Source organism: Alosa alosa, chromosome 23 (assembly GCF_017589495.1).
Source record: "Alosa alosa isolate M-15738 ecotype Scorff River chromosome 23, AALO_Geno_1.1, whole genome shotgun sequence".
In the NCBI taxonomy this organism is placed as follows: Eukaryota; Metazoa; Chordata; class Actinopteri; order Clupeiformes; family Clupeidae; genus Alosa; species Alosa alosa.
This window is the reverse complement of record NC_063211.1, coordinates 28,998,755-29,013,409: the sequence shown is the minus strand read 5'-3', so window position 1 is coordinate 29,013,409 and position 14,655 is coordinate 28,998,755. Positions and strand designations below refer to the sequence as shown.

General features: G+C 41.4%; 2 protein-coding genes across 6 annotated transcripts in view; both read right to left on the bottom strand.

The window, feature by feature from the left end:
* slc4a10a (solute carrier family 4 member 10a) overlaps positions 1-8,400 on the bottom strand; it is a 60,663-nt gene extending 52,263 nt beyond the window's left edge. For 2 of the 4 annotated variants that reach the window (XM_048234268.1, XM_048234264.1), the window contains exons 1-2: positions 7,850-8,400; positions 1,483-1,512 (exon numbers count right to left, since the gene is read on the bottom strand). In XM_048234268.1, coding sequence (XP_048090225.1) covers positions 1,483-1,512; positions 7,850-7,897 — 78 coding nt within the window. In that variant the 5' untranslated portion in view covers positions 7,898-8,400. The remainder of the gene's footprint in view (positions 1-1,482; positions 1,513-7,849) is intronic. The other 2 variants (XM_048234267.1, XM_048234265.1) reach the window with 2 other exon arrangements.
* A 1,624-nt stretch (positions 8,401-10,024) lies between these two features.
* Positions 10,025-14,322, bottom strand: LOC125288148 (T-box brain protein 1-like). 2 transcript variants are annotated; one of them, XM_048234269.1, is made up of 6 exons: positions 13,628-14,322; positions 13,288-13,457; positions 12,997-13,115; positions 12,560-12,718; positions 12,382-12,443; positions 10,025-11,411 (listed from the first exon to the last, which is right to left on the bottom strand). In XM_048234269.1, exons 1-6 carry the CDS (start codon positions 14,311-14,313, stop codon positions 10,613-10,615), a joined length of 1,995 nt encoding a protein of 664 aa, XP_048090226.1. In that variant the 5' UTR covers positions 14,314-14,322; the 3' UTR covers positions 10,025-10,612. The 2 variants fall into 2 exon arrangements, with proteins under 2 accessions (XP_048090226.1, XP_048090227.1); XM_048234270.1 differs by having other exon boundaries at positions 13,303-13,457.
* Between the last annotated feature and the right edge of the window lie 333 nt (positions 14,323-14,655).

Below are 14,655 nucleotides of genomic sequence, written 5' to 3'. Positions count from 1 at the left end.
ATTATTTAACATTAAGGAAATCCCTTCATCAAATGTAAGGCTATACTATACAGACTATCATTGCTGTTTAGTGTTTAATTTCACGCTGGATTTTGAAAAACAAAAGAGTAAAAACTGTAAAACAAACGACCGAGTGCGAGTTGTCACGTGCTTAAGTTGCAGTAGATGTATGGGTAATGTCATTTGACAACTTTGGGCAATGAATGTAGCCAAAAACGAACTGCATTACCCACAATTCCGTGCCACGTATAGTTTCAAAACCGGACGTGGGATGAACGCGCTGCATTCGTAACAAGTAAATCGATATAACGACCGGTTCATTTCAGTTTTATTCCGATACGGGGCTTCACGTATCGATGTAGCCGTATCTTACACGTTAAAAACGGATACCGATACGTATCGGTTAATCTTTACACCCCTAGTGATTAAACTTTTTTTACCAGATCTACTTCAAAGGTGTTCCGTTATTCAGAATTAATAGCCACCCCACCAGCCAATCAGAAAAGAGTATTTCTTCTCTCCAGGTGATAAATGGAACGTTGGGAAGGCCCATTCATGTAAATGGAACTTAGTATACAATATACTGCTCACATCAACCACTGCGCTTACATATCCCTAAACAGCATCCATCTGGAATGTAACCATAACAGTGAGTTGTACTGTAGAGAGGGGCTCTGTGAATAAGCGTGCAAATGTGTGTGTGTGTGTTTCCTCTCTGGGTACTGCAGTTCAGAAGGATTCCCACAGATCCCTGAACATGGTGGCCCTGAGGGGCCCAGCAGCCCCACAGAGACACTGTCTGTCTTGTCTGGAACCAATCCAATGTCACACTGACCAGCGTACACACACACGCACAGTACACACACACACACACACGTACACATACACAGAACTGTAGAAATGAAGATACTGCATTTCATTTCATTTGTACTTCTACTCTGCACAATGACAATACAGTTGAATCTAATCTACAGTATCTTAATCTAAAAGGTTATACTCCTAAACTCATCTACTGTATATCCTCGGCTCCACAGCACAGACTCTCTCACAGAATATTACTATTAATATACAGGAAAAATATTTCACACACACAAGCTCATGAAAAAAGCACTGCGCCATAAGGGGGAGCCTTTTCTCCACATGCACAGCTCCAAGCACACATATACATGTATACAGACACCCTTCTCAAGGTCAACTCAGTGGTGTGCACAAACACACCCACACACAAAGACAAAGCAATCCCTCTGTGCTGAATGCATTTCACTCTATGGCTGATGGCTCCACATACGCTGGACAGAATTTGATGGGGCACACATCAGATAGCATGGACTGGTGAGATAAACAAATAAAAGCATGTGAATACAGCATGCAACGCACACGAGCGGAAAGCAGGCGAAAGCCTTTTAGCAGCGCACGTGTCTGTCACACACAGCATGTCTGTGCCAGCATGCCAAAGCTGAGAGAGTGTGGCAAGGAACTCACCGCTTCACTCTCACTTCCTGGACTGTGAACCTGTAAAGAGCACAACATTGGCACAATCAAATGTCACCCACAATCCTGTAGTTCCATCACACCTCCATACATGGATGAGGGAGCTGTCCATGGTACTGTTCTCTTCACCCTCAACAGGCATATGCCATTGTTCCATAAGCATATAGGCTTCTGTTTACAGGGACCATGCCTATTAAATATAATGTTGACATTTACAGCAAATAAATCCTTTAACATACTACTCAGCATTTTGTAATGAGCCTGGCTTTCATAACTGCAGGATGAGTCATACCGTCCCTGTCCCCAAAATAAACACAAAAAACTCTCATAAAAGACACCACAGACCATTACACCAGCTTGTATCTACACACACAGACAAATGCTAACACTAATGCTATCACTTTAAATTCATTAATTTCCATTAGGAAACAAGAGTTTTAAAAAAATTACCTCTTCAAATGTTCTAATTCTATGAACACACATGAGCACATGGATACCATTAAACTCCTCGAATTCCTTTCTCTCTCTCACTCTTTCATACACACACTCACACATACACACACACACACACACACCAGACACAAACTCAATCAGCATTCTGAGCACAGTCTATCTCTACACACAGAGAGAGAGAGAGAGAGTTACAGCTAAGCGGGACACACACAACATTATTGCTGCACAGTGGCTGAGTTACGATGGTGTCTAAGTGGCCAAGGCTGAAGTGACAGAATGATGGTGCTGAGACAAGCGACAGTAGGAGGAGGAGGCTCAGCTCATCACTGTTTTCCTAGTGACTCTCCACCACCACCATCACAGCCAATGTCACACCACATAGCACGTAGGGCCTTAGCTGCACAGGGGGAAGAGAGCAGCCTTGACTACACATCAATGGGACCTGTTTATAACTCATGCATATTTAATGTTGTTGGATTTCATTTGCACAGAGTGCATTGATAAGACTGGAGAAACTGTAAATGCACAGGGGCATGGGTGAGGTCAATAAATTAACTGATTCATTCAATGGGAACCCATCATGTTTTGGTGACTGTACTGCAATCTGAACATCTCTTTCTAGGCATGTGTGAGTGTGTTTATGAGCTTCAGTAGCATATTCTATGGGCAGCTTATATAGCACATATTGTGAGTGTTTTTGAGGGGTGCACCTTGCAAACACAATTCATAATAGCTATAACCGATTCTATTTTATTTGCAGCAAAATTTTTCAACGATTAACCAAAGTTTATCATTGATTTTGCTAAATTTCTTTAGCTAAGAGGTTAATAAACTGAGACAGGATAGACATGTTCTTCCATGTTATTAAATCACAATCTGATTCTGATTCATAATAAAGTAACGTTAAAACCACGGTTAAAGGTGCAGTCAGGGCTCGTGGCGTTGCAAGAAATGCAAACATCTTCTCCAACATGTATGAGGAGTATCCTAACACTGCAGTTCTCCAATGAGTTTTTCAGCCATTTCAATATCAAGTTACTGAATGGATTAGATTAGTCTAGATTGTGAATGGGTAAAAAATTAACAGGTTAATCCTGGAATATCCAACCAATCAAGCCAATACTCAATTGGCAAGGCAGTCAATATTATCTCCGTGCTCAGCTGGTGAGCATGCAAGCAACCACTCTGCGTCTTCAACTCTGAATACAACACTAAAAGGGAAGATTTGTTGTTTTTGCTGTAGACATTGAAACTACCCAGCTTTGAAAACAAGCAAAACTCTTGTCAATTAACCACACCTTCAAAATATAAATGATTTCCAAAACAAATGTGTTTAATCACAGCAGAAAATGTTGCATAACTTGAATGCTTGAAGCAGTCTACTGGGGTGGGGGTAGGGAGTCGTCCAAGTACATGGTTTAGTGACAAACCTTAACTTAGTGACAAACCTTAACCATTTCACTCAGAGTAAGTGGTAAACCTTCTAATAGAAGAGATGTATGGCTTCATTCACCTAACAAAACAATGCCATAGGACTCTTGTTGTAGGAGGTTTACCACTTTTTCTGAGTTAACTTATCTCTTAACTTAAGTTTGTCACTAAACCACGTACTTGGAATACCCCCAGAACTTCAGGAGGGTTCAGGAGCAGATCCACTCATGTCTGAAGGTAGCCTGGTTTCCAGACGCATTACTTAATCTCACTTTGTGAAGAGAGTCTGACCTCTCATGATTGGGAAACCTTTCCAACACTAGCATCGTAACGGCATAGACTTTGTGCTGACTTTGAAATCATTGGTACAGCCCAACTACTCACATTGTTCAAGGATTCCTAACGTTACTTCCTACATCGCCCAATAATTACAATTTGATAATAAACTGCATCGGCAGTCAGGAAACTCTAGAAGATCCTCTAGAATCCTTCCTTGCTAGAAAGTCCTGCCGAGTCAGATCCTTCAGGGACGAGGCAATGCTTATTCCTAGCATTCAGAAAACACACACATGGAACTGACTAGCGAGTGTGCAGGAAGTGGCAGGTGTGCGTTATTGAAAACCATGCCTCCTGTCCAGGGATGTAGTGGAGGCTAAACACAAGTAAACACAGGTTATCCACCTCTGAAATTTCAGAAATAAAGTTTATCCACCTCTCAAAAGAGTTTATTCACCAATTGCAACTTTGTATTACTGTATTATCCACATTCACAATATGTACACTCTAGGAACCATTAAATACCACTGATATGTTAAAAATATTGGACAATAACCTACACCATAATCAAACATGTTCGGAATTTTTTATCCGATACCGCATGGCACAGTCCACCTCACAGAATTCATAGTTTACCCACCTCTTATTTTACCACTACATCCCTGCTCCTGTCTGCTTCTTTTTGAAAAACAAAGAATGCACCACTGTCATTCTTCCACCTCAATACATTTAATTATACAAAGAATAAACTACACACCAATAATCATTAAGCAAAACCTTGTAGAGAAATTATTTATTGGCTCACAATCATTCTCAAGGAAACAGGTTTAAATTCCCCTGCTAAATCCCTTCAAACGATTGCGGTGTCAAAGCTCAAAGAGTTCAAAGTTCTCAAAATTACCTGAGCTCATACTTCACTTTACACAGTGACAATAAATGTGAAATGAAATGAAAGTCAATGTTTAATTTTAAATACATAAGTGAACTGCCTTATATAGCACAGTTTTTAAATCCTGCATAAATATGGCTTATGGGTGTTCCAAGCACGATGAGGATTCACACAGGCATCTTTGAAAATTCTGTCAAATCAAGGGTTTTGTCCTTGGTAGAATTTGATAGATGCTTGACATAGACCTCTGAAGTTCGCCTAGACCTCTGAAGTTCGGCTACAAAAAACCTGCCATTTCTGAGATCCTGTATCTTGTGATTTTTCCTATGGGAAAATAACATGGGGATTTTGAATTATCGCACTTGTTAAACTCTGAAGTCTGAAATGCAGACGTTTTGCTCAACATACTTTTGTCCTCTGCCTTCGAATGGGTCCTGTGATCTTTGGTACGTTAAGACAGGAAACTTAGATTTTTGCTACCCCAGAGCTAACTTGTAATGCAACTTGCCATAGGTAGTTAGCTTCAATTAACACCCGGATCTCCTTATATTATGGGCAAAGATGGCAGCTTTGGTTATTTTTTGTAGGCAAACTTCAGAGGTCTACTGGAATGGTACTTTAGTGAGATTTGATGATGTAACTTCCTTGAAAGAGCAGCCTTGAAGGATCCTTCCTTGAGTTTCAGAAGCAGTCTACGTATGTAGGCCTACCTTTGCTGTACATAAATGTACACATTCTTCTGATTCTTCTATTTTTATATTTGCAGGCATTGTGTCTGAGCGAAATGTCAGTGTATTTCCGTGTGCCAGATTAGTACAGAAAGGAGATTTTAGGTGGGCATGGCCAGGCTAATCTGAAAGTGTTAAAGGTCCCATATTATATTTCTTTTTCAACAAGTCAAAATAGGCCTGTGGGTTGCACAAAAATGTCCCTGAAGCTGTTTGCACATAATTCTTCTCAGATTACACATTATCAGCAGCTCCATTCTTGCCAGTTTCAGTCCCCTTCAGAATAGGCTGTTTCTGGGGCCTGTTGCCTGAACTGTTGTTGGCCATGCCCAACTCCAGAACTGATTCCATGTTTACATCAACGGGCAGCATGGTCGAAAGCCAGGGCGTACGAGTCGGTTAGTGACACAACGATGGATTCTCCACCAGAGACCATCCGACTGCCAGATACAATGCAATTTGTTAAGCAGGAATAATAAAGAACTAGTGCAGTGCCCGTTCAAACATGCTATTCCTGTAGCCCAATTACATGCCTGCAGGAGGCCTGCTTTAAAAATAAGGAAAAACATAATTCCAGGTAAGCATTCAATAATGAATAGGTGAAAGCCAATGTGCTTCTTTTATCGATATATTTAACAATATCTTTTGCATTTCTTATTCAAACAACATCTGGCACTGCACTCACTCATGCCCATAGCAAGACACCTGCCAAGTTTGAAATCAATCTGACAAACGGTCAGTGAGATATGCGTGCCACAGACATCCGGACACACGGACACACAGACACACAGACGCTTCTTGCTTTATAGATAGATGTGTGACAAACATCAGTTCTGCCGGTTCTGTTTGAATGTCCGTAGTAAAGTAGACTAGTCAAGTTATTGTCAAGTTTAGCCGAAACATCTGCTAAATACAATAACCATAGCAGAATCAATTCAAATAATAATAATAAGCAAGGTTGTTCAGTGAGTAGACCTATTGTGTAATATACTGTTGAACTAGGTCTACTGTTTTTTTTGTTTTAGCTAGGTGGTCCGTGATTTTTTTTTTATTATTGGTTAAGTGGTCTAAAAAAGTTTGAGAAACACTGACATAGATAATGCATGAAGACAGACTCAGGCTGACAAAGACAGATTGAGACAGAGAGACAGAGAAAAGTGTGTGTGTGTGAGAGCGTGAGAGAGATTGAGAGAGAGAGAGAGAGCGGTAAAAGGGCAAAAGAGCAACAAATGACTCAAAACAGTCTTCCTTTTGCATAGTTTGTGCTTCTAGGAGTGTTTTACAAAGCACCTTTAAAGGTGACTTATTATACAGTACCTGTACCCATCGTAATGATGCTGAAATGATGCTGACACAAAATAAGACTGTCTGTGACAAGGTGGCAAGGTCGATGTCATTCAGAGAGTAACACTGCTCCTCATAAAGATACCCAATCACCTTTTCAGAGATCACACTCTGTTACACGAGGGTGTGAACAAAGATGGAGGGGGGGCACAATATTAATTTCCACTTCACCTTTCCAAACTGTAGTGGTGCAGGCGAGCCAACTCTGGGACAAAATGGCTGCTCTCTCTCTGGAGGTCCTCATCAACAAATGGCACACTTAACGGATGCTTAAGAAAGTCTGTTTATATTTTTCTCTGATAGGCTACTGTTTCCAAAAAAGAAAATCTCTGACCTGTCTCAATGTGGTAACTATGTAGCACCGGTTGTAATGGAGTGATGAAAGTTCTTGTGAGTAAGCATTTTTCCTGTAAAAGCTTTCAGGGATGAAACCTCATGATGAATAACTGGAGAGGAGAGTAGACCACCTGTTTCCCCAGCAAGCACTCAAAGGAGAGAGGAAGTTGGATTTTAAGAAATGAAGGCAGGACTAACATAGGTGCAACCCACTCCGATCAAATGGGAATTCCCAAACATGTTGATGCAAAGATGACTGGCTTGCGAATTTTTTAAAGAGAGGCGCATTTAGGTACTACTTGTTTATAATCCCACTGTGTCTGAAAAGCCCTCTTTTTAAAAATAGGATACTGTACAGCCTGTCGTGACAACAGAGTATTACACCGGGAATGAGACATAGCTGGACGGATGCAGTATAACCAGATTTGTGGGGGTTGCCTGCTGAAGATTGGAACGAGGCAACTGGTGATTGACCACTGAATGTCATAAGCTATCAAACCCTTAAGGTGGGTTTTATACGTAAAATACAACGTATTCCTGTTAAACAATACAGCTCGGAATGTTTCCTCCTGTTATTACCACAACGCCTTGTTACTACACTAAATGTGTTGGTAATGTGGGCAGTGCACAGTGGTAAAAGACTACATACCACTGACGAACACTAGATGCCATATTTTTTCGCGAGATATGATTCATTGGAGCCAAATGAATAATGTAAGCCGTCTTTCTTTGTTCTTGACATTGGGCAATAACATTAATTATAAGCCATGTGCTGTTTTCTCGCGCGGACGCTCGTAGTCAGAGATGTGAAAATGAACACGGTAGGATTCAATTTTCCTTTAGATAAATGAATAAAAAGGAACGTTTAGCCGATGGTCAAATGCGACGAGCATGATCTTACCGGCGGCAGAAGCGGCTCCATCTGAGCTCCTTGATCCTTTACATCCATCTCTCCTTTCGCGTCTTCAGTAGTCTATGTCGACGTTGTTCCTTGCGAGTTCCCGGAGGCGTTATTGGACGTTATGTATAGCCTAGTACTTCACATCAACCTACTCAGTGCTATCGCATGTCGTTTACAATACAGCTTACACCTCAAGCTTGCCCCCGTTATTTTTTTCCGGTTGGAGAGCGCCCTTTCCTTCACTCACGCTTTCGTAGGCTACTACTCGCATGCAATCTGTGTCTCATGACGCGACTGTGCTGCACGTGAGCATACATTGGTTATAGGCTACGCTACACATCAAACCGCGGACAGGGTTTTTTTACGGTACAGATCTGTATGCATCATCAGACAGCCAGCCGTGTAGGTGTATCCTACTACCCACGCACAAGAGCATTCCTTGCCTGATAGTGGCATTGGGTGAACAAGTGTTTGGATTTCTTTACCTAGTCGAAAGCGTGCAATCTCTCATGATTCTCTCAGCCTCTGGGAAGTCTTGGACATTCGCATTACATGGACTGACACTGACAACGGGTTACTAGCACAGATGACCAGGGGCGCTTGACGCCTTGCATTAACTTGTGGTGTGGATGTGAATACAATATTCAATCGCACAAAGGACGCACTGAGATTGGAAGACAAACTACAGTTAGCCTCGCGCTCATATCACATATATCATAGTAAGATCCCGCGAAATGTTTTTCTTTCTATAGGGAAGATGTGATCCTCTGCAATGACAAATGCATGAATATCGTGTGGAAAAGAGATCACAGACTGATTTATTGTAGACTGACATGACTATGCCTGCACATCCCCAGAATATTTGTTCAAAGTGTAAATGGCGCTAAACATTTTAAGACTCCAGAGAGAGATAGTTGGTTTTGGATGTTTTCTTGATCGTAAAGTTGACAGGAAATAATGCACTCACACATATCACAATAACTATTTTAAGTCAGATCTTCACTAATTCACGGATTGGGATAAATGCAGAGACCAAATTTCCCTCACGGGATCAAAAGAGTATATATACTTATACTTATAGCCTATCGTTTCGCTTAACAGTGCCATCTTGATGATAGTTCGCATATAGGCTACTTTGGCTCCATCTTGTGATGGTTAAATGCAATGCGGATGAGGAAATCAGTCTTGTTTGACCAGATTCCTGTCATTATCTTCAGAAATACATGTCCCATGTTACAAATGACTATATTGTCAATATTTTAAAAATAACCGCACTAACCAACAATAGCCTATTTAAGTTGCACAATACACAATAAACTACTGTGAAATTCAAGCAAATTCTTGCTGTTTCTCATCATTTGAATTGTCCAGTCTTAATTCAGTTATGTTATCTATCTCTCTGGGTATTTATGCAGGTCTAGCCTATATATTTAGGCAAGACTAATAGTGTTTGAAAACTGAATTAACTCAGTCAGCCAGGAATTGCCAATGAAACATGGTATAGCGATCTCTTGTGAGTTGTTGTCAGGACTGGTTGTACAGTAGGCCTTTTATTCAAGTTTAACATGATTAACACTCAACCCCCTGTTGCCTTTTCTTTGCTTTCTCAGTCAAATGGTTTTCACCTTTCCAAAATATCACAACGATCGTATCCTGTACACCTACGTTTACACAATTGAACAAGTTTGGTGATAGATCATTCATTTAAAAAAGAGCGGGATAGCCGTTTAGGCTGCAGAGTAATTTCATCTGTAGGCCTACATGCTTTTCCCAGAAGATGGAAGCAAGGATCTTGGTTGGTAAGATAACTCGTCCCTCTCAACGTCTATTCAATTAGCATATCTGGAGGATTCCCCGACTCGCGGTATGGCCAGTATGGATTAGGTTAATGACTTTTCGCTAAACTGTGAATTTGGAAATGAAAGTGCCTTAAGTAAGTATATAAGTATAAGTATATATACTCTTTTGATCCCGTGAGGGAAATTTGCTCTCTGCATTTATCCCAATCCGTGAATTAGTGAAACACACACAGCACACAGTGTACACACAGTGAGGTGAAGCACACACTCATCCCGGCGCAGTGAGCTGCCTGCATCAACAGCGGCGCTCGGGGAGCAGTGAGGGGTTAGGTGCCTTGCTCAAGGGCACTTCAGCCGTGCCTACTGGTCGGGGTTCGAAGGTCCGAAGTGCTAACCAATAGGCCACGGCTGCCCCGTAAATGCAAGTACAAGTCAGTTTCTGGGCGTTTTAATTTCATAGGCGTAAAACAATTGAATAGAAATGGACAGCCTGCAATTTCACCACAAGAACACAACCACCTTCTGTATGAATAGCCTAACTTTAGATAGTGAGGACATCCACTAGCTTTCTTGATATAGCCTGCTGAAAGCAAATAACAAACCCACATAACATATTGAAACCAGTTAGGCCTAAGCTATTGAACAAATAATTTCCCATTATTGTAGCCTACTATTGATAATTAACTAGTAGCCCTACTAGTAGGCCTAGTCGTATTTTGACATAAACTCCGCGGGCTATATCATGCCCATCACCATCATGTCAATCTTTGATCGAAATGCCTTGATTTGCTCTGTTCATTATAGTAGACAAGGCTATCCCGTGTCCATTTATGTTGACTTAGCTGTTCTATTTTGTCTTTCTGAATCTCATCGTGAAAGCAAAACATAAAATACGTTTGGCCTTGTTAACAAATGTTTACATTGCCTGATGGCACTGAGGTTTCTCGTCATTTTAAGTCTGTGATTAAAAGCATGTGTAATTTACATCCTTTTTGCATTTCTGGGTGGTGGCGGTAGAATCAGTTTCTGAAGAGGACAGACCCTCTGTCTCCAAAGATGCCCGCATAGATACTCTCCTTCGTTTGCTGTGCTCGTAAATACGAGAGTCACCGGAGTCCGAGGTTGGAGTTTCTATCCAGTTAGATTCCGACCTGTCCTTGGGTTTGGAATTCTCGCGCACCTGCAAGGACGACCTCTCCACGTCGGCAATCTCGTTATTCTCCAAATAACTTGACTTTTCAATTCGGTTATCGGTGGACGTATGTGTCCAGCATGATAGAGCAGATGAGGATTTCGCAGTGTTGGGCTGTGGACTACGCGAAGACCAACCATTAGGATCGGTGTAATAGCCAAATGCATGACTGGAACAACTGGCATTGGCCAGTGACAATGCCTTCACTCCCGCCGTGTAGGACAAAAATGATGCCGCACCTGCAAAGTCTGTTCGTGCAGCCGTGTCGTATCCAGATGTGGGGAAGTCAAGTCGATTACCCGCTGGCCCAACGAACCATCGCTGCGCACACGTTGTGGTATTCTCATCGACCTGTTGCTGCGGCACCAAGTTATTTAGAGAAGACGTTCGGTCAATGTCAAGACCAGGGGCAGATCCATTCCTAGGGTTAAAGGAAGCCTTGCCGTAGGGACTGAACTGATCTGGGAAGAAAGGGCTGGCCATAGCATACCGAGTCCCGGGTATCATCTGCGGTCGTGAAGGATCACCTGGAGACGGGGTTAGCCGGTCAATGTCCAGGCTGGAGTATATTCTGGTAGAAATATATACATAAAATGTGGTAAACTGGACCCAAACGTCTACGATTGAATGAGGATTTCAATAATAGCCATACGCTTAATAAAGTATAGGCCTACAACAAAGAAACGAAATTGAGCTATCATGTCACAAAAGTCTGTTTTTTGTTCGGGTCTGTGGGACCCGTTTTCAGTGTTTGCTAAAAGAGAAATTATACTATTTATTATTTATTCTAACTCAAACTCATTGGCCTTGCCTCATTTTCTGTGAATAACATAAAATAACTTATTTCATCGACTGCACGATAGCCTACGTCCATCTACACATAACTATTACATGGTATTCGGGTTAATGGACCCAAGTGTAATAACAGGTGATATGTACCTTAACTGTGTCCTCTTAACTGGGCCTGCTGTGTGTGTATCTGTGTGTGTCTGTTTGTCTGTGCGTCTCTGTGTATATGTATATGTGTGCGTGTCTGAGTGTTTCTGTGTGCGGGAATGTTGTCTTTCTGCACCTGCTATTCCCACACAAAGTTACAAATTGTTACATTTCAAACACTTTCATCTGTTCTGATGAAGTTCTAAGAAATAAGCATCAATAATGATCAAAAATCTTTTTATAACCTTTTTTATAATTGAATTTCCTAATTTTCTCACAAAAACGAAAATGATCATATGATCAAAAATGTTCTCACAAATGGCAAATATGAACCATAAATAATGTCTATATCATTGGTAATTGAGCAATAAAGTAAACATCTGTTAGGCCTAAGTATTTTACATAAATTGTTATGTAGCCTATTGTTTTAAAAAAAATTATGTTGTGGGCCCACCAAAGATGAATATTAGGCCTAGTGGAACTTCCAACACCAACCGAAAATCAAGACATTTATTTTCTTTAATTATTTGATGAATATTGTAGCAATAGGACAGTGGGTTAATTAGCACAATAGGCCTACGTCTAAAAATATAGGCTTCACTTACGTATCGTAGTTGTCACGAAATCCCTTTGCAAATGGATTGTGGTCAATTTTCAGTTGAGTGATCTGAAAGGCGGAAAATTCAATGTCAAATACATGATTAGCCTTCTGAATTTATGTGCATATCCTGAATGTATCTAGAACTAGCCAACAAAACGATACCAAGGTCAGGATATTCTTACGTCTGTGTTCTGGTAGGCTGTGACCGCGGTGAACTGTGTTTCGGGAAAGGTAAAGGTTTGCACTCTGTTTTGCTGGTTTGTGTCTTCCGTGCCATCCTCGTTCAGCTCGACCACGTGTAGCCTGGGCTGATACTTGTGTAAAGACTGTATAACCACCATCTGGACTCAAAAAAAGACATTAAATAGAGGTGTGAAATTCGCCTTCATTCAAACCGAAAGGCTTCGCGCCTGCAATGGCCAAAAAATACACTTGGTGTGATAGAGATCTCCATAGCAGCCTGGAACCAAAGATGAGGTGAAGAGGAAACCAAATTAAGGCATTTAACAGTGTGTAATGAAAATGAATAACAGCCTGTGATCAGCTTAATACTATATGTAAGGTAAAAAATAAACCCCAAATGATTTTCAAACACTAAGATATGAAAATGTTTTGATACCTGTCCAGGGCTGGAGCTGCCTTTGTTGTTTGTTAACTTCAGTTTCCCGAAAGAAATCTCCTGACGCATCCAGTGCACTCCTGTGTTCGGTGAATCCGAGTGCATGTGCACCCTATTTGCTGGTCAGATTAAGAAAACAATTACATTTTAAAGTCACATAAAATCATTCTCTTTGTGTGTGTGTGTGTGTTGCCACCACTGAATAATTGTCAAAAATTCAAGGTAGAAATATGGAATCATGCTGGTGTGGCCTATTTTCAGCATGGCGTCCAGTCTAATGTTAGACATTACCTTTCCTGAATTTACCTGTCACGTTTGTGTCCGTTTTGCCACATGGGACCCATTTCCCTCCCTGAAAACGCCAGTGATTTGGATCCGCAAGGATGACATCCACGAACACATTGTATTTCGCCGTCGGATCAAGGCCAGTGATATTAAAACTTAAAAATGGGAACATCCGCCTAAGAACAAAATGTAACGTTATTTTCAGTGTTATAGCCTAACCAAACTAACTATAAACTATTATCTGACTAAAAACGGGAATAATAACCTTTGGTTTGGTTGTTTTGTGTGCTACATTTTCAACTATGTTGTTAATGACTTTAGAATATTTAGTGTACAAGATACATACCGTCCTTGTTTAGTAATAATCATCTCTGTTTGATGTCTGTGAAATTTCAGCCACAGCGCCCTGTTGCACAAATAGACTTGAGCCTTGCCTGAAAGCAGACCATCTGGGGCCACCGAAAATTGGTATAACTGACCATCTTGTTCACCATGTCCGTACTGTTGCGCATAAGAGTAACCAGCGGTTGGGTATCCTTGTCGAGGACTCAGCAGTCCGTAAGGTCCACTTGTGATGACAGGGTGATGCGACATGTAGGGGTTCGGACTAATAGAGAACGCTGGGTGAGTTGGCCCATGATGGCCCGGGTATGGAAACATGGCACCTGGAGAAGATGAGAGGGACTGCGCGTGGCAGAGCAGAGATGAGAAGTAGTTCTCGGCGTTCGATCCATCTATAGATTGGCTATCTTCAGGGATCTCGTCTTTCGCTGTGGGCCGCTTGCTTCCCTTCTCACCCCCCTGCGAGTCCTTCACATCAGATAAAGAGACGACAAGCGAATGATCCGTCAGCTCACTAGAGGAACTCTTGAGAGGCGAGTTTCTCTCAAAGCTGTCAATAGATGACATTATGGGATGGTAATGGTCCCCATTGACCAATTCAGAATCGTTATAACTCAGGTAACCACTGCCAATTTTCATTAGTCCGTCGGAGAGCATGACAGAGGGCGAGACACACACCTTTAGCGGCATTCCTCCTTGACATCTAGCGGCTTCTGATGTGCAGCAACTCCAGAGCGCAGAAGGGACGCCGTCATGCTACACACATGAGGCTTATTGGCCACTTCAGATTCGCAATTGCTGCAGTTTTCCTTTTTTGTCGTTTTGCCGAAAGCCCACGTAATTGGATAATTTTGATTAATTCAACTTCCATCAACATTCGATAGGCTATTATTAAATACTGTTGCGGTGCGATATTTACGATATGCTATAGGCTACGTTTAAGATAGACATGTTGGCTATTTCAGACGAGATGTTTAGTTTCTTAAATTAGCTCAAATCGATAGGTTGATTAAATCCTGCAATATTTTTCTC